This window comes from Toxotes jaculatrix, chromosome 9, assembly GCF_017976425.1.
Source record: "Toxotes jaculatrix isolate fToxJac2 chromosome 9, fToxJac2.pri, whole genome shotgun sequence".
Taxonomy (NCBI): domain Eukaryota; kingdom Metazoa; phylum Chordata; class Actinopteri; family Toxotidae; genus Toxotes; species Toxotes jaculatrix.
In genome coordinates this window covers 13,418,345-13,438,005 of record NC_054402.1, presented here as the reverse complement: position 1 = coordinate 13,438,005, position 19,661 = coordinate 13,418,345, and the positions used below count along the sequence as shown (strand labels likewise).

Below are 19,661 nucleotides of genomic sequence, written 5' to 3'. Positions count from 1 at the left end.
AAAAATCCAGAATCTACAAATACACAGTGAATCATAATGGGTCAGTCTGTCTGTCTGTCTGTGTTTGCAAGATTACGCAAAAAGTACAGAGCTGATTTGCACTAAAATTGGTGGAGGGATGGAGCATGGGCCAGGGAGGAACATGTTAAACATCCAGGAATATTTTTACTACTTCCCTTAACATTGTGAGAAGTTGGGAGAACATCAGTTAAGTTGTATGCATGTGAAGTGTGGAAAAACTACTAATTAAATTCCTTAAATGTACCCTACAATTTAAATTATGTCACATGTAAAACATATAATATACATTGTAAAGCTGCGGGGAAAAAAAGATGTCTCCCGACTCACCTCTCCTACCTTTCAAAGTTCAGATTTAAGGTAACCACAGAGAAACTTTCCCACTTCCGAAGCCTTTGTCAAACTCTGCACATGCATCATCGTGGAATGAAGGTAAAACATCCAAGTGACAATAAGACCATAAGAAAAAACCCATATTTGAGTGGAAGAGAACTTAAAAAGGTTCATGTTCACTTAAACATAACACTCTTTAATCGCTTTATGACAATACTCACACATTAACAGGGGTTGTTGAAACTGTGTAACCCAAAGCTTTAAAATAATGTCTGCACGTGGTGGCTGTACTGTAGTTTTCCTCATGTTTATCAGGCTACTTAATAAAGGAAACATAAGAAGCTAAACACACACAGAAGAACAAGCTGCAAGTGTCTCTGCTGCCATCTTCTGTGACGACAGTCTTACTGCACTGTTGCCATGAGACCGCCCATAGTCTTATCATTCATCAGGCATCATTATTAGAGATCAGTTTGAACAAACTGAGAGCTTTTATTATGCCAAACCCACATAAGAGTGGAGCCAGGGACGGCAAAATATACAGTACACAATCTCACAGGGTTGTTTTTCATTATAATAATATATTGAACATATTCCACAAGATGTTTAAGCATCTGGATAGTGCTTTTTTCAGCTCTCTAATCAAAGACTGATTGTTGTGTTGACTGCACTTACAGCTGGTTTGTTCTAGTTTGCAGCCAGATCATAGTAAGGTGCTTATGCAGACAACATCCCCCAACGCTTTAAGCGTGTTTGTGTTTTCTTTAAACTCTTACAGGGAAGAACAAAAGCCTTGGAAATAGAAAACAAATAAAGCAATTCATTATCTGATATAAAGTGACTGAAAGAACTGATAGAAATAAATGGCAAAAAATGTGTACAAATATATTAATGCATCAACAAAGCGATGGCCTCATAAACAATTGAGTAATTCATATTTAAGTGGATGGGAAAATTGATTTACAAATGACCAAATAATTTTTTTTTTTAATGGCTTAAAAATCCATGAATTCATACCACAATGAGGTGACATTTGTAAATCGGTGTGACAGTAAATGGGTATATAAATAGCTAAAACTAAAATTTAATTCCAGTTTTAATGTATATTATTTGCTTATTCACCATGAGATGAATCTTGCAAAACTGGGGGGAAAGAAATGTGAATTGAAATGGACAAAAAAAAAAAAAAAAGACATGACGAGAGGATCTGATAGGTTAAACAACCACTAATACTTTGGCATGAAGCTGCTTGTTACATTATTTCCCTTTCAGGTTAATATGGAACACCAATAGTCAGGGAGGGTGATCAATCATCAGGTCTTTACATTAGGGATATAGATGTGGTACAGGAGGTCAGATATCCAGTCAAGCTCTCCACCCCCGAATAAACCATGGGGTGAAATCCGTTCAAACAGGCGTGCTGCTCGAAGTTTTGTCCACGGCCTGCATCCTCATCCTCATAATCTGCTTTACATCGACCCACAGGAGTCACCCCTGACGTCTGATTGACAGGAGGCGTCACCTGCAGGCAGATGGTCTGGATATGCGGATCCTGCAGGGCAGGAGTAGTGGATGGCGTTGTGGTAGTAACTGGTGGATCCAACACCAGGTTGTCCTCCCTTAACTCCTCCCACATATTACCTAAAACCAGAAGGGGAAAACTTCAGGTGTGTTCTTAAAACTAATACTTGTCCAGCAGTAAACAGTATAATGCTAATATCACATACAAATTCATTTCACTGTTGAAGGACAGAAGATCAATTCGCTTCATGTTCCACATTAATCCCTTCTCAATTTAATTTCCCAAAGAATTTTTTTAATCTTAAAATAGGTCCAGGGATGACCTCCTGGATCAATTTGTCTAAGATAAACCAAAACAATTTTTTTTTACCATAAGTTATATAGGTATATACTGATGCCTTTTTCCAATATTTTATATTTTCATAGAAAATAATACATTAAAAACAAGAACAAATATCATTTCCAGCTCCCTGGATTAAGCACTAAAGCACAAGAAGCAAGTAGCCAAACACATTATTTTATTTATTTTTATTTATTTATTTATTTTTTGTCCAGATGGTTAGAAGAGTCTTTGAGGAGTCTGAAAATACCTTCAGAACAGTGCTGAGTTTTGTCAAAGGTCATCCTGGCTTTTCAAATATTGCCAGGTTTTTATTTTTCTGGGAAAACGATTGTTACGAATGGTAAAACATGAGAGGGAACTGGGGCTCAGCTGGTAGTGAGAGCAAGGCTAAAGAGGGTAGAGACAAAAAGTAACATAAGGAAACATAAACAAGCTATCAGCCATATATATATATATTTAAATATATACTTGTAATATACATGCTTCTCATTAGATCACCACAGTGAAAGCTCATGTGGCTGTTTAGTTCTCGTACCTTGCAGCTGCAGGTCAGTCAGACTGGGGTTGAGCGTGTCAATGTCATAACTGGCGTCTCCCTCCAACAGCAAGTCCTGCATACTCCTGGGACCAACACTGTACTCAGCCTGCAGGACAGAGTTATAAGCTGGTGGCATCTTCCCAGCCATGGGTGAGTTCAGGCCTCCAGCAGCCGATGGGACACCAGCTGCAGGCTGCTGTCCACAGGGTGAGTACAGGGCAAATGAGTTGCTGGGATGAGCTGCGACAGGAGTAAGGTAGCAGGGCTGCTGAGACTGAATATGGCCTGAGTACTGCGGACACTGAATGGGTTGGCAGGGTGGTCGAAGCTCAGCTGGGCTGCAAGACGACGAGACAGTGCTGTAGGTAGGAGCCACCCTGGTTAAGAGGGCTGGGCTGGTGTAAGGTGGCAAAGACCTGTGCTTGCCTAGCCTTTCTCCCAGTAGACGATCAAGGTCTTCTGTAGAAAAAGTGTGTATCAAATAAGGTTTGAACCAAATAAATAATTACTAGCCACCATTGTTGACTTTAAAGATCACATAAGTAAAAACTGATTAAAAGGTCAAACATCTGTACAACAACTCTCTGATTCATCATCAGAACCTTCAGCGGTGGTGTCTTTCGATAGGGGGACCCACCTGGCCTCGCCATGCTCCTGCGAACGGTGATGGGGTCTTTGCGACGCCACTTGTGCAGCTCCTCCTGCATCTTCTCCACCTTGGCTGGATTTAAAGCCCACAGGCAACCTTTACGGGATGAGCTGCCATTTTTGTTCTCCACCTTCTCAAAGCACTTGTTCAGGGAGAGGTTGTGACGCACCGAATTCTTCCACCCATCAGGAGCTGTCTGAACACAGAGAGGGCAGAGCTAATGCAGAGAAGTCAGAAAACCGTGAAAAATATCTCCCAATTATGTCTTCACGTGGCTTGTTTCGTCCAATCAACAGTTCAAAACAGTTAATTATTGAAGTCACTGTAAACATGCTTTTTATGTTCTTTTATATTAATGACATAAAATATACTTGAATTATTTTTTGTTTTGGTTTTGAATTTACTTTCTTCATGTTCCATAAAGACTCCCGACAGCTCCCACCCACTACTCTCACCCACTGTCTGTGTGTAAAATTTGACAATGCTCTTCTTCAAATGTTATGAGAGTGTTGTTACAAATTCACTGAAATCTGATCTTACAGAAACCAGGACACCCAGCCCTCCTTGGAGGGATCATTAAAACGTATATTAATTTTTCCACCATCTGCAGTGTTTTCTATCTGCATGCCATAGCAAGTGTCCACCGAACTGAAGTGAACTCGCACATACTTCACAAGATTCAGAAAGTTATTTCAATGCATCTCAAAAATCACAGCTTTTGCAAAATACACCTGACTCTCCTCGGAGTATCACTTTTATGTCGCTTTCATCATCTGTCTCATGTTTTTTATGGCCCTGCAGCCTGTGTTTAATGTTGCAGGCAGCTGTTTGGAAAGCAGCCATCTATAAGGTGCCTTCTTGAATGTGAATGGTGGCAAGTCTTTGAGCTCTTTCCAGAGGTGAGTCTGAACTTATTTGATTTGTAGGTGTGTGGAATTCTTTGGAAAATCGACAGTATTTTTTGACGACTAAGGGTTCAAGCAGAGGTCCAACCCTGCAGCTGCCTCATTTCATTGATATTATTTCACAGGGGCATGAATTTACAACATAAGTTTTAAAATTCCATCTCAACAAAATTAAATGATTAAACGTGTAGTTATCTGCTTACCTATCTCTGGTTTTAATAATCAGATTTGATTTGCTGAATGGTTCAGCAGCCAGTCCCTGCAACAGACCCATCCCCTCATTTTACTCCCCATGCCAGCCTCAGGTTCCTGTCCAGCTGGTCCAGAGCCACCCAGCTGCAGGTGTAGCACACTGCTGTTCGCAGTACGTCATTAATCATTACAGGGATATTATGGGAGTAATTAATGTCAACTACAACACTGATGTGGTTTGAGAAAACTTTTCACTTACAACAAAATACTGGGAAAACATGAACGTTAGCCCTTGAGCGACAGAGACGAGATTACAGACACAGCTAAAGAAGCTGCTCTTAGAAACTCGCACGCATACACATACACAAAAATTGCTCCAATTTGATTTTTTAAGTGCACAAAAGAACAAAAGCCAAATGTCAGTCAGCAGGAATACTGCACTCATGAGGCTGGGGAGTCAAACCTTAGACTATGGGGTGACTTGTGGCTATGGGGTTCCTCATAATTTGTCATATTTCAGTTGTGTTTACTGCTTCTACCAGCTGAATTGTGTTTTTTCAATTTAAAAAAAAGGTACTTCAGGCCATATATTCCATTTTTTTGTGCCAAGAAATTAGGCAAGGCAAAAAAAAAACCCAACTTCTATTTCTACAGTATTTGTGCCTCTTGTGGTTCAGTATCTCTCATACTCAGTCTGACTTTTTGGTTGTAAACTATAAAGAGTTACCTTTCAAAGGAGAGTTTTGACTGTAATCAAAAAGATTAAAAAAGAGCAGTCTTTTAATTTTGGGTACGTTATTTTAGGGGCTTTTGCACAAAAATGACATCTTTGCAAAAGTCCTTTGCAATGACACACTATCCATTCACAAGGTCCATATTTTAACAATATGAAGGTCCAAACTTTGATGAAGAAAACACATACTGTGGTACCTTGAAATATGGGAAGTGTTCGGTCATGAAGCTGTAGATCTCGCTGACTGGCAGACTTCCTGTTTTACTGCTCTTCAGAGCCATGAAGATCAAGATACTGCAGTGATGAAGGAGAAATGTTTAAATTGGCACTTCATTTTAAGGCACCGTACCAACATAACACTTAATGCCGTCAGATTAATTTGAAGATGACGTTCACGTAAGAATTCTACACACTGTTCATTTAAATATGACTACATAATAAAGGCAGACAAAAAAATATGATGACGTGTAATGCAGGAGTACCTGTACGAATAAATGGGCTTCGGGAAGAGGTGCTGTGTGGTGCTCTCCTGGTGTGATTGAGTGGAGATACTTTGGAGAGAATATTTTGAGCTGTTGGACTGGTCATTATTAGGGTACAGTCTAGATGAGACCTGTAGAAAACACACACACACACAAATATACCACGCATACCACAACAAAGCTTTTACTGACTTGGCTCGCACAAATGATTGTAATGAAATCATAAAGATAAACTCAAACATCATTAAATGCTACCCACCTGCAGCACCCGTGTGTATGTGTGTGTGTGTGTGTGTGTCACTCATTCACCTGTTGTTGAGGGCTCACCGAGCTGTAGGATGGAAAGCTTTGAGACAGGAAGCAGGAGGGCTCCACTGGCACAGCTGGTAGTTCTGGGTACGAACTCTGCAAACATGAGAAAATAAAAGGAGCAAATTCTTCTTTAACACATTTCTGGTCCACTCACTCTGTTACTTTTCAGCATAGAAAGGTGGTATTAGCTTGTTGTTTTAGTTTGCTTTGTGCAAACCAAAACCTTAACTGCCTTAACAGATGGGATAAAATAAGTGTACCATAAGACTAGAAACCTGAATGCTGCCGTTGTAATCGCCCCAGGGTTGTGGTGCCTCGCTGCTGGAGCTGTGTGAACAAGTGTCCGTGCGGAACCCCTCCTGTAGACAGCTGAAGGAAGGAGAGCACTGCTGGTGGCAACCTGCAGCCGGTACTGCTCCATCGCTGAACTGTCGACGGTACGGGTGGAAACGGTCAGAGTCAACGGGGCCCCGGCCTGGTGCTGGTCCCGATCCTGAACTGATGGTCCCATCAGCACTGTGCCTCCTGTTCACAGCTGCAGTCCTCAAGCTGAAGGTGTTGGTCTCCTGCTGGGTGAAGCACACATCCCTGCCCTCTTTATACTGTAGTGTGATCATTAGCACAGTGGATTCATATTATTTCTTAGATCATTACATTGATGTAAAATCTACACTAACCCATCAGAGCTGGGTTTTGTATTTCCTGTGTCCATCCCATTTTCAAACCAAGATGTAAAGATGATGCCAAGGTGCTTTCTGGGAAAGCCCCAACGCCATTACTAGCAAACCTCCTCTGTCATATTCACAAAATGTACATTTTTTTGTACAAATTAAACATAGAAAATACAAAATGTCAGTTAGTGAGCTTTAGAGGTGTTGGTAGGCAGATGTTCTTACTTGTGGACAGAGCCAGGCTATGTGTTTCCAACCTTTAAGCTAAGCTAAGCACCTGCTGGTTGTAGCTTCATATTTACTCTACAGACATGAGAGTGGTATCAATATTCTCTTCTGACTCAGCAAGAAAGCAAAGAACATTTCCCCGAATGTCAAACTATTGCTTTAAGAGTTTGTTCTTAAATGTTGTACATATCCTTGGTGTAATGACTTTGACTTAAAAAGAAAATCCCGAATCCTGGAAGGTTAAAACATTTGTCCTTGGAAAGGCCATGGTAAGCAAAGAGAATTTGACAATTTATATTCAACTCAGTTCACAAACACATCCTCCATTTTTAAAACCAAAGCTTTTACATGGTGGAGTTCAAACAGCTGCTATGACTCAAAGTAGAGTTAGAACTCGTTTTCTATTTCCAGTGCTACCCACAAGAGGTTGTTTTGGATTAAAAGAGAAAAGCCTGAGGCTGCTCAGTACCTGTGATTCTGCCATCTGCTGGCAGGAGGTCCCACAGGGCTCACAGGTGTGTAGATCTGCCTGAGGGGTTGATGTCTGAGAACTGCTGCTGCTGGGGGATAATGTCGAGGAGTCTGACATTCTGCACCAAAATCTGCTCCTGTGAAAAGATGAAAACTGATTTAGTTGATTTATTTTTCATCTTTCCAGTCTAATTGTGATGACGTGGCATTTTCAGGCAAATGATACATCTTGTCATCGCTCAGCCCTTCAGGGACCAGTATAACTGGCTTTTGTATGTATAATTTGCCATGTTGTAATGTTGTGAGCTGCGTTAATTGAAAGGTCACACAAAACTGCCAAAGCAATAGTCCTACATTTGGGGAAATTTGGGGGAGAGTTGGATGAGAAGATTGATACAGCTCAATACTTGATTGATAAATATGAAGCTACGTTTTCAGTTAGCTCAGCTTAGCATAAAGACTGTAAACAGCAGGAGGCAGGTAACAGTGGTTTATAAGATTCACCTTTCAACATTTCTAAAGCTAACAAATTAATACATTACATCCTGTTTGTTTTATTCATACAAAAATCAAAGTGCATGCTGTTTGAACTCGTTTCCCATTTTTAATGCTAAGCTAAGCTAACTCACTGCTAATGGTAGTTTCATATTTATGACACAGACATGAAGGTGGTATCAGTCTTTTCATTTACCTGTCCACCAGAAAGTTAATGTGTAATTCCCAAAATGTCAAACTGCACTTTTAAATCATAGAATCAGAAAAGAAAGGAAAATATAATTGACCAAAAAAGAAAAAAAGTTCTTTACTCTTTATGTTTTGGTTTTGATTCATACAGTTGTTGCCATGTAAACGTAAATCTGAAGTGTTAAGACAAAGTGGTTCTTGTCACTGATCCTTTGAGATCATATCTTCCGAGTCATTATTCCACGATAAATCTCTGACAGTATGAATGGAGGCGTGGGAACAGCTGACTTCATTTTCAGTACCAGTATATTAAAACTCCTAGGTTTGACATTAGTGGACGTACATGGGACAGGGGTTTATCTGGCTGTGTGTGAATAAGTGTTATCTGATCCCAGCAGAGGTGAAAGACACGTGTCCTAGGTTCCAGTAAAGGTAACCTCAACCCCGACATAAACCAAGCTCATTAAAACTGCCAACAAACCATGGCTCTTAGGTCACATAAAGCCAAATAATGCTGAGGCAGACAGAGTGGGGTTGACCTCTCCTGCAACGTGTGTGTATGAGTGAGGCAGAGAGAGAGAGAAGAGTAGCTCTTTCTGTCCAGATCAAAGGAGGCTAAAGTGTCAAGATGAAAGCTGAGAGATTGCCTTTTCACCACTGTGGCAACAAATCCTCTCATCTGCTTGACAGACACGCTGCCACCAGCCAGAGCGATGCATTTACAGTAAGAAAAGTAGAAACTTCAGCAGTAGAGATGAGAGCCATGGACGCACAGGTTTAACACTTACAGATGTATCTACAAGTGGTTTGTTTCTCATGTATTAACTTTACATTTGAGGTACAGAGCCAAATGTCTGATTTTCTGAAAAATAATTACCATGAGTCATCTACACGTATCACAGTTCTAAAAGTATAACCAGAGTCATCTAACTCTACTAACCATCGAGATGAAATAATATTTTTTATCATAGCACATGTCTGGAAATTACATATGTTGTGGCTCAATTTGAAAATAATGTTTTTTTCCAATGTTCTCGTACAAAATAAGGTGTTATTATTTCTTTTAGTTAAAAAAAAAAAAGGGCAGGTACATAATTTCCAGTAAGGTCAAATTTGAGAAAAGGGTTCAAATATTTTTTTATCATGCAGCTGACGGAATATTTTTTTGTTCACATGGTTATAAATGTGTCTTTGGAAAATTGCATGCGTAGCTCTGTGAAAAACATTGACTGTATCAATTATTATCACAATTTCTGTGTCTTTAGCATGTTGGTTGTATTGTGTTTTTAGTGATGCTGACCAGTACAAGCAGCAGCATGTATGATGCCCCATATAAGCTCTTTTACCGTTTTCAGTATGTTCAATCAAAGTTCATCCATAAGACCAAAAAAGGGAATTTTGTACTAAAAGGGCTGTAACTTTGGAAGACATGTACTTGGTTTGTCTTATTCAGATTGCTGAGGCCTCATATTATCTTCAGATAAACTTTGGAGTAAATGTTTTTAGAGAAGGAGGGCGGTGGGTTTTATACCCCATGATTTTCACAGAAAGCATATTAGAGAGAGAAAAGAGATAACTGGTTGATCAAGCGAGCACAAGAATCTTTGTGAAGCTATTGTTTCAACCGTCTCATGCATCAGCAATGTTTGCATATAAGGATCTGACTGTGGCATGATGAGCTCCTCATATGCAAATCATGCCTTTTGTTTTGTACAGTTACATATGAGTCACTGCAACTACTGACAAAGCCAAAACAGAAATTAGAAACAGAATAAAATAAATAAGAAAAAATAAGAACAGTAGATCACGGATAAAAAAAAAAAAATACATACAATACATATGATCCTCTTTTATTGTTTTTCCTTGCTGATTTAAATGATGCAGATTCTCCTTCTGGATGTGTCATTTATGTCAAAGCTCCCTCCCTTCAAACGTCACGTCTTATTATTGTTCGTGCAGTAACATGATAAGATCCTAATATGCAAATCATGCTGATCCAGTGGCAATTGCTGCCAAGCCCTGAAAGAAAGCCAACAATGCCACAAGTGCAAGCCAACAAGCTGTAGACAAGATAGTGTCACTGCTTAGTATTTACTTTACAATTTCTGATTCTACCTACATAGTTTGGATCAAATAACCAATAACATATACTGGCCAAAGGAAAGAGTTTGAAGTTTACATAATTCTTTGGTTACAACCAACTGCCTGGCATGTGGAATTTGAAGTCCTATGTATGAGTAAGTCTTGTGTTAAATATTGTGCAGTGTGTTTGGGCGAGAATTTTCTGCCTTGGTGGAGAGTCAACAAACTACTAGGACAACCTCATTTTCAGATATAATTTACACTGTGAACCAACGAGACAGTGAATCTCATTGCATTTTTTTTATTACATCACCTTAGTGCAATATTTTAAATTGGACTTTTAAGCTGAAACGGTGTGAAAATATGTTATCACCGTTTTTAAAAGTTATGTATCTTAAAAGTATGATGTCACTACAGAAGTGGGCAGCTGTGCAGCTCCATTGTTCTAGAGAAAAGCTCTTTCCCAGATTCAGGATGTGAATGATTTCACTTTACAAATTAATGAACATGAACGTACGTATTGTGGATTTTTAAGTAAATATATTTTTCATCCAAAATTTTACTTTTTTAAAAATGCACACTCTAAAAAGTCATGCAGGGTTTGTTTGTTTTTTGTTTTTTGTTTTTTTGTTTTTTTTTACTTAATTAACTGCATTGTTGCATGATAAAAATTCAAATTCAGTGGTACAATTAGTTCAGGTTTTAAATTTCAGCAGTGAGGTTTACTTACTTATACAACAAATTTAAATTCTGGAGTCTTCCTTTCATTTTTAATGAGGTTTATTTGCTGACTTAATATTTCTCAGTCTTCCAACATGGACGGGTAAATTAAACAGAGTGAAAAGATAAAGTCCACTAAAGGTTCAGTTAAGTGCCATTTCATTGTCAAACTTAACTCCAAAGAGACAAACGTGTGCATGATCTGTTTGTGACTTGTGTAGAGATGTTGGGCTACATCTTCTTAAACCGATGGAAGTAGCTCACATTAATTTTAATTTCATATACCTGTCTTGTGTATTGTGTATTATAAAGGTTTAATTAGTTGTTATCAAATTGCATCTAGTTTACTGATTTTTAGCAGTTCATTCTGAGAGTGTACTCTGAGCTGTAAAGACAAATGTATTGTTTCAGGGCTCATCTTCTGTGATCTGTCTCTGTATGGGACAGTGTGGCACTTTTCTGGACATACTTCTTAAGGTAGTGAAATTATTTTGTGAAATTATAGCAATCATTTTTGTCTCATGTGCATTTATGTAACTTGTTTACTTATCTTTGAATTTGTTCCACGAGGTAATAAAAGAGTGTGAGGCAGCCATCACTGATGACTGGCCCACCTGAGAGCAACCACCGAGGCTGAGGGAGCCAAAGTCCTGGGGGGAAACAATGTCCCCGAGGTGTTGTGTTTGGCTGATGGGTGTAATGTTTGTTCTGAATCCAAGCAATGTATTAAAATGTACTTGATGTACTTCTGAGATATTTTAAAGGCCTTTCTTGTAACTTAATGGAAGCAAGTGTGAAAGTACTGGTACTGACATTTTGTCTCCTGAACTTCATTAAGAACTGAGTAAAGGTGAGAAAAGACAGCAACAATGAAAGTCAAAATCCAAATAAAACAACTGAGGGAAAACTAATGTATGAACATGACTTTTTACAGGTTGTCAACATTCTGTAAAACAGGAATTTGTCTTTTCTCATTAATGTTGTAGGTAAATATAGTACTTTATAGCTCTATAGTTATTCAAACTGAGAAAATAAATAAATCTGTATGTAGCGTTTGTTAGCATGACTAGCCAGTTGCTGACTCAGCTGGTAAATTTACTCAACACGTTCACTTGACCTTGCAACTTATGGTGCAACGCAAGTTTGGTTACCTCGCATTTTTAAGGCAGCGGGGGAGCTTACGTTTTTAAATTGAACAAGCTTAAAATGATTTACAGCAAAGATATATTAACTAAGCGCACAGCACTTACAAACTTCTTTTAAAATATCGAAGAAAAAAAAACAACTTAATTTCGTAAGCTCATTCAGCACAACTTCAACAGAAGTCGTCATAACTCATATCTTGACAAAAACTGCACAAAAAAGACAGGGAGCAGCTTTTAAAACATTTAAAACTGTGTTGTGTCTGTCTGTGACGCTGACAATAACATACTGCCAATAAATGCTACATTTAGAAAAATTAACAGATTTTTTTTCTGGCTGATTTATTTAACTTCTAAGCTGATTTTCCAATTATTTCTACAAAGTGTAGAGCTGATCAGAGCATGTCTCATCTGTGACAACTGTCAGGATCACAGTGCAAAGATTATCACATTATATCCACGTTTCTCACCACAAGCTCAGATTTACATGTTTATGAAGCAGCTATTTATTGTTTATGTCTGTAATTATCAGAAGAAGAACAGGTGTAACTGTTCACCGTTAGCATGACTGTCAGGATTATGGTATACTGACAGTGACATGAGAAAGCTGCCACTCATAGTTCCCAGAGGTTAACCAGCAGTCAACACCTACAGCTGTGCTGACAGATTCAGTACAGAGCAGTACAAGTGCTGCAATGTGTCTCTTAGTTACTACACAAACATGAGTTAAAAAGAGAAAAAAAATTCAATGTAAATCAAGAAAAAGCAAGTGTTTATCAGAGCAAAAACAGCATTTTTTTTTTTAATGAACTCACCTAACCTTTGACTCAGAATTGCCCTCTCTCTCCTCTCGTCTCTCGTCTTTGTGGATTTGAAGTTTCTGTCAGATGTTCTCACTCAGACCTGTAACTTGCGTCCACATCTTGAGCCAAGTTCCCTCATGGACCTGTGCACCTCAAGCCCCTTTCACCCTGACAGTGAGGCACTTCGATTAGATTGACTGTCTAAATATGTACGGAAGTGGTTGATGGGCTGGTTTCAGATTTTGGCAGCTCAGAATATCATCCTCATTCCTTGTGCGTGTGTGTGTGTGTGTGTGTCTGGCGCTCGTCCAGACTAGCCTAGCAATAAGATATACAGAAAGAAAAACCTGCTGCAACAGGTTCCAAAAGATCTACTGGTGCAGTCATTGATAGCTGGCAGCGCTCTCTTCCTCCCTCCATCAGTCTTTCTTTGCCTGACTGAATGGTTACTTGTCTGAAAGGGACATAAGATACACTACTGATCACAGCCAGTGGCAGAGAGCGAGCGGGCGCCGTGCCCTGGTTTCTGAGCTCCCCCATGGCACAGGCTGCCTTGAATGTGATCTAGTTCCACTTCTTAACTGTTGCACATTAAAACAAACGTGCACAAGTAAAACAGACAGGATCATTCGAGCATTTGAAGCATGCAAGAACACATGCACCATTACAGCTGGAGCAAACTGGGCCATAAAGCACCACTTACTCTGGTAAACAGAAGCAGTCAGTCTGGAAATGAAGGAGTAAATGTCACAACTAATGGACATACCCACCAATCAGGTTGTAGCGGTCTGCAGGTTGTGGAGTTAAACTAATGTCAGAACCATAAGGCAGTTTCTCCACTCGTTTTAAGATGCCTCGTGACGATGTGTCTCAAAGAATTTCTTTTTTTCTTAAGAAATTTCAACTTGCATTCTTCTCTGAAACGTTTTACGGTGAACGTATGAGAGTCAAAGAGTGACAGAGGCAGTGAAACAAAGGAGGGAGCGAGGGAGAGGGAGTAGAGGTATGTCAATACAGGTAGATTCCTATCCTATCCTCCCGGTGAACCAGAAAAACATCAGCACCTTTAGCTCGTAGCTATACCTTGAACAAACCCTGTCCTCAGCGAGAGGGTGAGGCAGAATGACAGAGAGACAGAGGATTAATTACAGATTGAATAAACTCTTGTGTTACAGTGCAAGGCCTCTGCGGAGCAAGGCTACTGCCGAAGGCTCTTTCTGCCAAAGAGGGAGTTCTTGAGGAGGGTGTAATGTGGGAAGAGATTCCAGGGGGCACCTTGGTGAAAGTCTCATTGTCTTCTAGAAAATAATTGCTCCAGTGCTCTGGTCTTCTCAGTTGCAATATCATGTTTTGCAGAGCTTGAACATGTTACTGGCTCTTTTCAACTTTAAAAGCACTGAAGATGTGCTTCTCTATAACGCTCTGATCATCATCATCAATCAGCAATGTTAAGCATTAATCAAAATTTTGACACTCCTGACTTCAACCCAGGACTCTAATAAACCTGAGACAGAGTCAGTCTTAATTTGAGATACTGGCCTCCCACCAGAGCTACACCCACTTTCTGGCAACTTCAAGACTGACACCTCACTGTAAACTCCAGTCAAAAATAAAGAAATCTTTCTCAAAGAAATCTTTGTCAGATAACTGCCAGTGGAAGATGCATTCATGCTGATGGCTCGCACACACCCCAGCATGTACTTCAGCATCTTGTCATTCATGAGTAATTTAGACACGCTGACTCATCCCCTTCGTTGTTTTGATTCATCCCCCCATTTTTTATTTTCTTCAGTCGACTAAATTTAGAATGATCAGCTTGATTTAGAAGTGATTGATAAAAAGTCATACAGCTGCTTCATCCGGGATCAAACATTCAGGCACGTTGCCTCTCTGACCCCCCCGTGTCACAGCAGGCACTCAGGCACTGAGATGAGACCAATGTGCTTGGACGCGTCTCCTACAAATGACATTTATATGCTGCAACTGATGTCAACACATGTTAACACATATATTTGGATCCGAATTGTGGCCTGGTGTTTTGTTGTGTGTGCAGTGATGATGTTGGAGGAACCGTGCTGTTACACACTGTGCCACTAATAAATTCCACCTGTAAGTTGTGTCATTGTCATTCAAGTGAATTAAATTGAAGTGTACTGACATGGGAGAAGGACAGATTAGCCACCCTGCTTTGCCTGCTGCTGCCACAACCTGGGTCCTGATAAGCTGCTGAAAATCATCTCTACAAGCAGTAAGCCTGAACATGATAAAGCCTGCAGAAATATGCTTGTTTTTGCTTTCTTATTGTATGTGTGGTCTCATGACCCCTCTCTTAAATATGTGAAGCAACATGTTTGTCAGTCCACGTATTGATTTCATCAGCCTCATAACAATTTTGATTATTTTTCTCCAATGAGGACATTCACGAAGCAGAGGATGAGCACAGGATCTAATACCATATGTTAATGTAATCAGAAAGAGTGATTTATGAGGGTTTTTTTTTTCTTTTGAAAACTCAGAGGAAAACATTCAAAGTCCCTGAGGCAGGGAGAGGCAGTGAGATTTATCACTGAATACCTCACGGCTCAGGGTGAGGTCTATATAAATTCAGCCATTAATTTGCCTGTCCCAGGGATATATCATAATAAAACGTGCAGCTGCCTCCACAAAATAACTGCTCTCACAATTACCATTTAATCACTGATTCAGGTCCCTTTTTTGAACCGCTCTCAGGAACGCTAGTACGGTCAAGTGCTGAAGCTTCCTAGAGAGTATGATAATCACAGATGGTTATGCGTCATTACTGATTCAAATCTTGCTACTTTTTAAAAAGGGTCAATAACCTGAGACTTGTACCAAATGCTAACAGTGCACCTGAGCTTGTAAGCTCAAAATGTACTGCAGCATCAAAACATTACAATTGGGACTCGACCGACGAAAGACCTTAAGTAATTAAGACAAAAGATGACATGACATAAAGATGTTGTCTTACCTTTGATAATGGACGTCCATCACACCCTCATTAACATCCATTACTGTGAGAACCGATTTAACAAGAGAGAGTTTTTCCTTTGCGCGATGCCGTCTTTAACAGAAGAACGGTCGCTAGATTAAACAAAAATGTTTTCGATTTTCTAACTGCTTACTCTCTTGACCTCTGTGTACTGTAGATACATGATTTTAAAATCCCTTCTGCTCCTGGCCTTCACATACAGCAGATATACGGACCCCTGCCAAGGAGTTCAATCAAATGTTTTCAGTCAGTTTCCTATAATTGATTTCCATTATACCTCCCATCATTTTTGAATTACTCCCACGTTGGCCCTTGAAGGGATTTGCCTTCTGTCCTCTTGGATCTCTTTAAATCAATTGGATGGCAATGAGATTTGAGCCCATCATTAAATTTAACAGTCTCAGTCAAAAACTACAGTGTACCCTTGAACCCAGAGCATCTCTATTCCAAATATTTATTTTCTTGGAAGTTGAATATTCGGTCATTGACAAACACAGATTAGGATAGTTTAACACTGTTTATTCCAGATGCAGAGAGAACTCTGTCCATAATATATATATATATATATATATATATATATATATATATATATATATTTTTTTTTTTTTTTTTTTTTTTTTTTTTTTTTTTACTGTAATCTGTTTCCATGTTTTAAAATATCATGTCTTGTCTTGCTGGTAGGTGTAAAACAAAATGTTCATCTTGGATTTAAATGATATCAACTTCTGATCTGCTTTGTTGACTGTCCAGATTCTGATTTATCTAAATGAACTGAGCTCAGTTCAGTCAAAAGATCCAGTGTTTCCATCAGCATGACCAGCTAGTGTCTGAGGAACATCACAACCTGATGCAGGTAAGACTTGGTGCAGATAAGACTCTACTAGCTGGAACATACAGGGAAGCTCTAAATACAAATACTAGGATACCAGCCAGTTCCGTCTGGAATAAATAAGCAAATATTGTTTGTCTTCCCCCTTTTTCTCCCGTTTCAATTTTCCTGAGTTTATATTCAAGGAGTTTTGGTCACATTAGCCCAACTGGGAACGGTATTCAGCTGGAACATCCACAACCCACGTGTTAATGGCAATGTTGATGGTTATGACGCCAAGAAAGTTCAGAATGAATCCAGCCTTGGCCTGGAGCAGCCACAAAAATAATATAACATGAACAAAATTATATTTGGACCACTGTCCGGTGTTCTGTCAAAGCCATCAGAATATGTCTTATACTAATCTAATAATATTAATACCAATTTCTCGAGCTACTAAGCCATGTATACCTTGCATTTGCAGCTCAGTCTGCTTAATCTCTGTTTCCATGGTAATATTCAGAATACTGTGTGTATGCAAATGCATAACAATGATCAGATATAAGGATTAATCTAAGCTGCTTATCTAAAAATTGGATATGAGCCTTTATCCAAAACACTGCATTTATGCCAACACACTCAGTTTCAGGGTTTCTGTCTTTTCTGAAAGGTCTTACCATGTCCATTACTTTAAGGTTGCCATAGGAGAAGGCAATGGCGTTGGGTGGAGTGGCCACGGGCAGCATGAAAACCAGCGAGGCAGAGATGGTGGATGGAAACATTATGTACAGAGGATGTAGCTTAATGGCTGATGCCTAGAACAAAAAGGACATTCCCACAGATGATGATTAGGCAGATATACTCACACTAAAGCTTTACACTGAGAAAGGGCAAAGTAAATACATATGTGATGAAGATTATACTTTAAGGAATAGAGTCACAATGATAAATTAATCAAAACCAGTCAGGATTTGATTTTAGTAATGATGTGGTCTGCGGTTATGTTTTCAGTGGTGGTGATGATGTGGTGGTGTTGCTGGATTCGGTGAACATGGTCACCATCAGACACAGCAGGATGGAAATCGCAAGGAGGGATGCTCTGCAGTGGTATGAGACTTTCTCCCAGCCACATAGAAAGTCCAGATTTCTATATCCAGGGTAGGAAAACACAATATCAGCATCCAAATATTTACATAAAGGATTATCTTCAGAAAAATTTGGACTTGATCAACTGCATTACCTCATTTCCATGGGCCAGTGCAAAACCTCCTCCCAGAAGTAACAACTAAGCTGAGGAGAGGCTTTGGAAGGAAAGAAAAAAAATGAAATCTTTAAAGCTGACAGTTTATTTTCAGCTATTGGCTAGGACAGTTCTAAATATTGATAAGATTATTAGAATGATCTAACCTAACTGTAGAAAACCCTACATTGTCTACGGATAAGATGCTGTGACTATAAAGATACAGGGTGAAGATAAAAAGAAACATGATAAAGTGGTAAGCCATCAAAGTCATATTGAAAAGTGATGTTGTAACTGGATTCATTTTTTCAAACTAATTTTGCTCTTTTCCAAGGTGAGAAATGGACTTTGGCACCTCAAAGTCTGCATCACAACCTTTAAACCATGTGTGTGTTAATCATTGTGTCACTTCTCTGTGTACCAAACACTCTGCTTTTCCACTTCTTGAGGAGTAGCAAAGACCTTGTGGCTTATAGGCAGGAGGAGGACACGCTCAACTTAAGTTACCAAGGGAGAAAAAAAAATAACCGTTGATACAAAAGTGGTTTGTCTAAAGAACAGCAGCACATGTGCTGTTGTACAGGCTTGACCCTGGGGCTATCAGGCTACAACTCAGGAAGGTGTTTGGATAACGTTTATTAGAAGGTACTGAATCAGCGAGATGAGTTGTCACAGGCAGCAAAAGTTATTGACTGTATTTTCGTCGATCTGTATCTTTGAGAGGACAGACATGGTTATAAAACTACCCTCCTATCTTCATGTGACAGACTTAACGTGCCGCAAACATGAAATGTGATGCGACAGTGAACGAACACTTTCCTTTGTGTTGTCCAGACGTGCACATATACTGAAAAGAGATTCAGTTTCTACCTGGACATACATAATCTTATTTCTCTTAAAACATATTTAAGCTTATTTAGTTTTATTTTTAATCACAATAATTTTATCAATGTTGCTCAACAAATGACATGATAAAACATGGCAATGTAGATATGCTACTCAAAAAGGGCTACTCATATGAAAACAGCACAAAGACATTTACGTTCTGATTTTCACACCCTTAAAATCTAAGCCTAAAAAGGTGTGTGGTTAGTCTGTTTCTATCAGTGCACCCATTGTACACGTGAAATCATCAAGAACTTGTGAGCTGACCCACCATCCCAGGACATCCCGCAGGATCTGGGTAACTTGGACGGGATGTAGAAGAAGATGGCCACGGTGCCATCTGTGACATACCTGTTGAGAAACAAAAATATCTGTTTCTGAACAATTTGCAGCCAGCCATGAAAAAAATGACATATTCTTAGTAACACAAAGTAAACTGTCTAATTTAGCACTGATGTCCTGTATAATGACCCAATAATGGCTTGTTATTAAAGGTGAACACAAAATATCTGTAGTTTGACTGAAAAGAACAAGGAGAAAACATTTTGTCCTGCGAATGAACAATTAAAGAAACCTGAAAGGCTCAAATTGATAGAAACTGTGACAAGCTGAAAAGGACTGAGATTGTGGTCTGTGATATTTGATTCAGTGGGACTGAACGAGCCCAACTTTTCAACTGATCGTGGTCAAAGATTACATGATACAAAGGGTCACTGACAGAGGACTATCCTGGGCATATTACAGCGTAAAGCAATAAATATACTTTTAGACTGACATCTTTGATCCTTTTCGATTATCAAAGCTTACCTCTTTCATTTTGTTTCAGTGGTCTCACAAAATTTGGCTAGAGATTTGAATACAGTACTGCTGGAACTATCGCTCTCTTTTTTT

At 39.2% G+C, this 19,661-nt stretch overlaps 1 protein-coding gene across 2 annotated transcripts; it reads right to left on the bottom strand.

The window, feature by feature from the left end:
• Nucleotides 1-1,602: 1,602 nt before the first annotated feature.
• Nucleotides 1,603-12,982, bottom strand: foxn1 (forkhead box N1). Of its 2 annotated transcripts, none has more exons than XM_041046838.1 (9): nt 12,840-12,982; nt 7,395-7,533; nt 6,302-6,595; nt 6,024-6,119; nt 5,715-5,845; nt 5,430-5,526; nt 3,391-3,598; nt 2,751-3,212; nt 1,603-1,992 (listed from the first exon to the last, which is right to left on the bottom strand). In XM_041046838.1, the coding sequence occupies exons 2-9, from the start codon at nt 7,512-7,514 to the stop codon at nt 1,673-1,675; spliced, it is 1,728 nt and encodes a 575-aa protein (XP_040902772.1). In that variant the 5' UTR covers nt 7,515-7,533; nt 12,840-12,982; the 3' UTR covers nt 1,603-1,672. The 2 variants fall into 2 exon arrangements, with proteins under 2 accessions (XP_040902772.1, XP_040902774.1); XM_041046840.1 differs by having other exon boundaries at nt 12,845-12,982.
• Nucleotides 12,983-19,661: the final 6,679 nt, after the last annotated feature.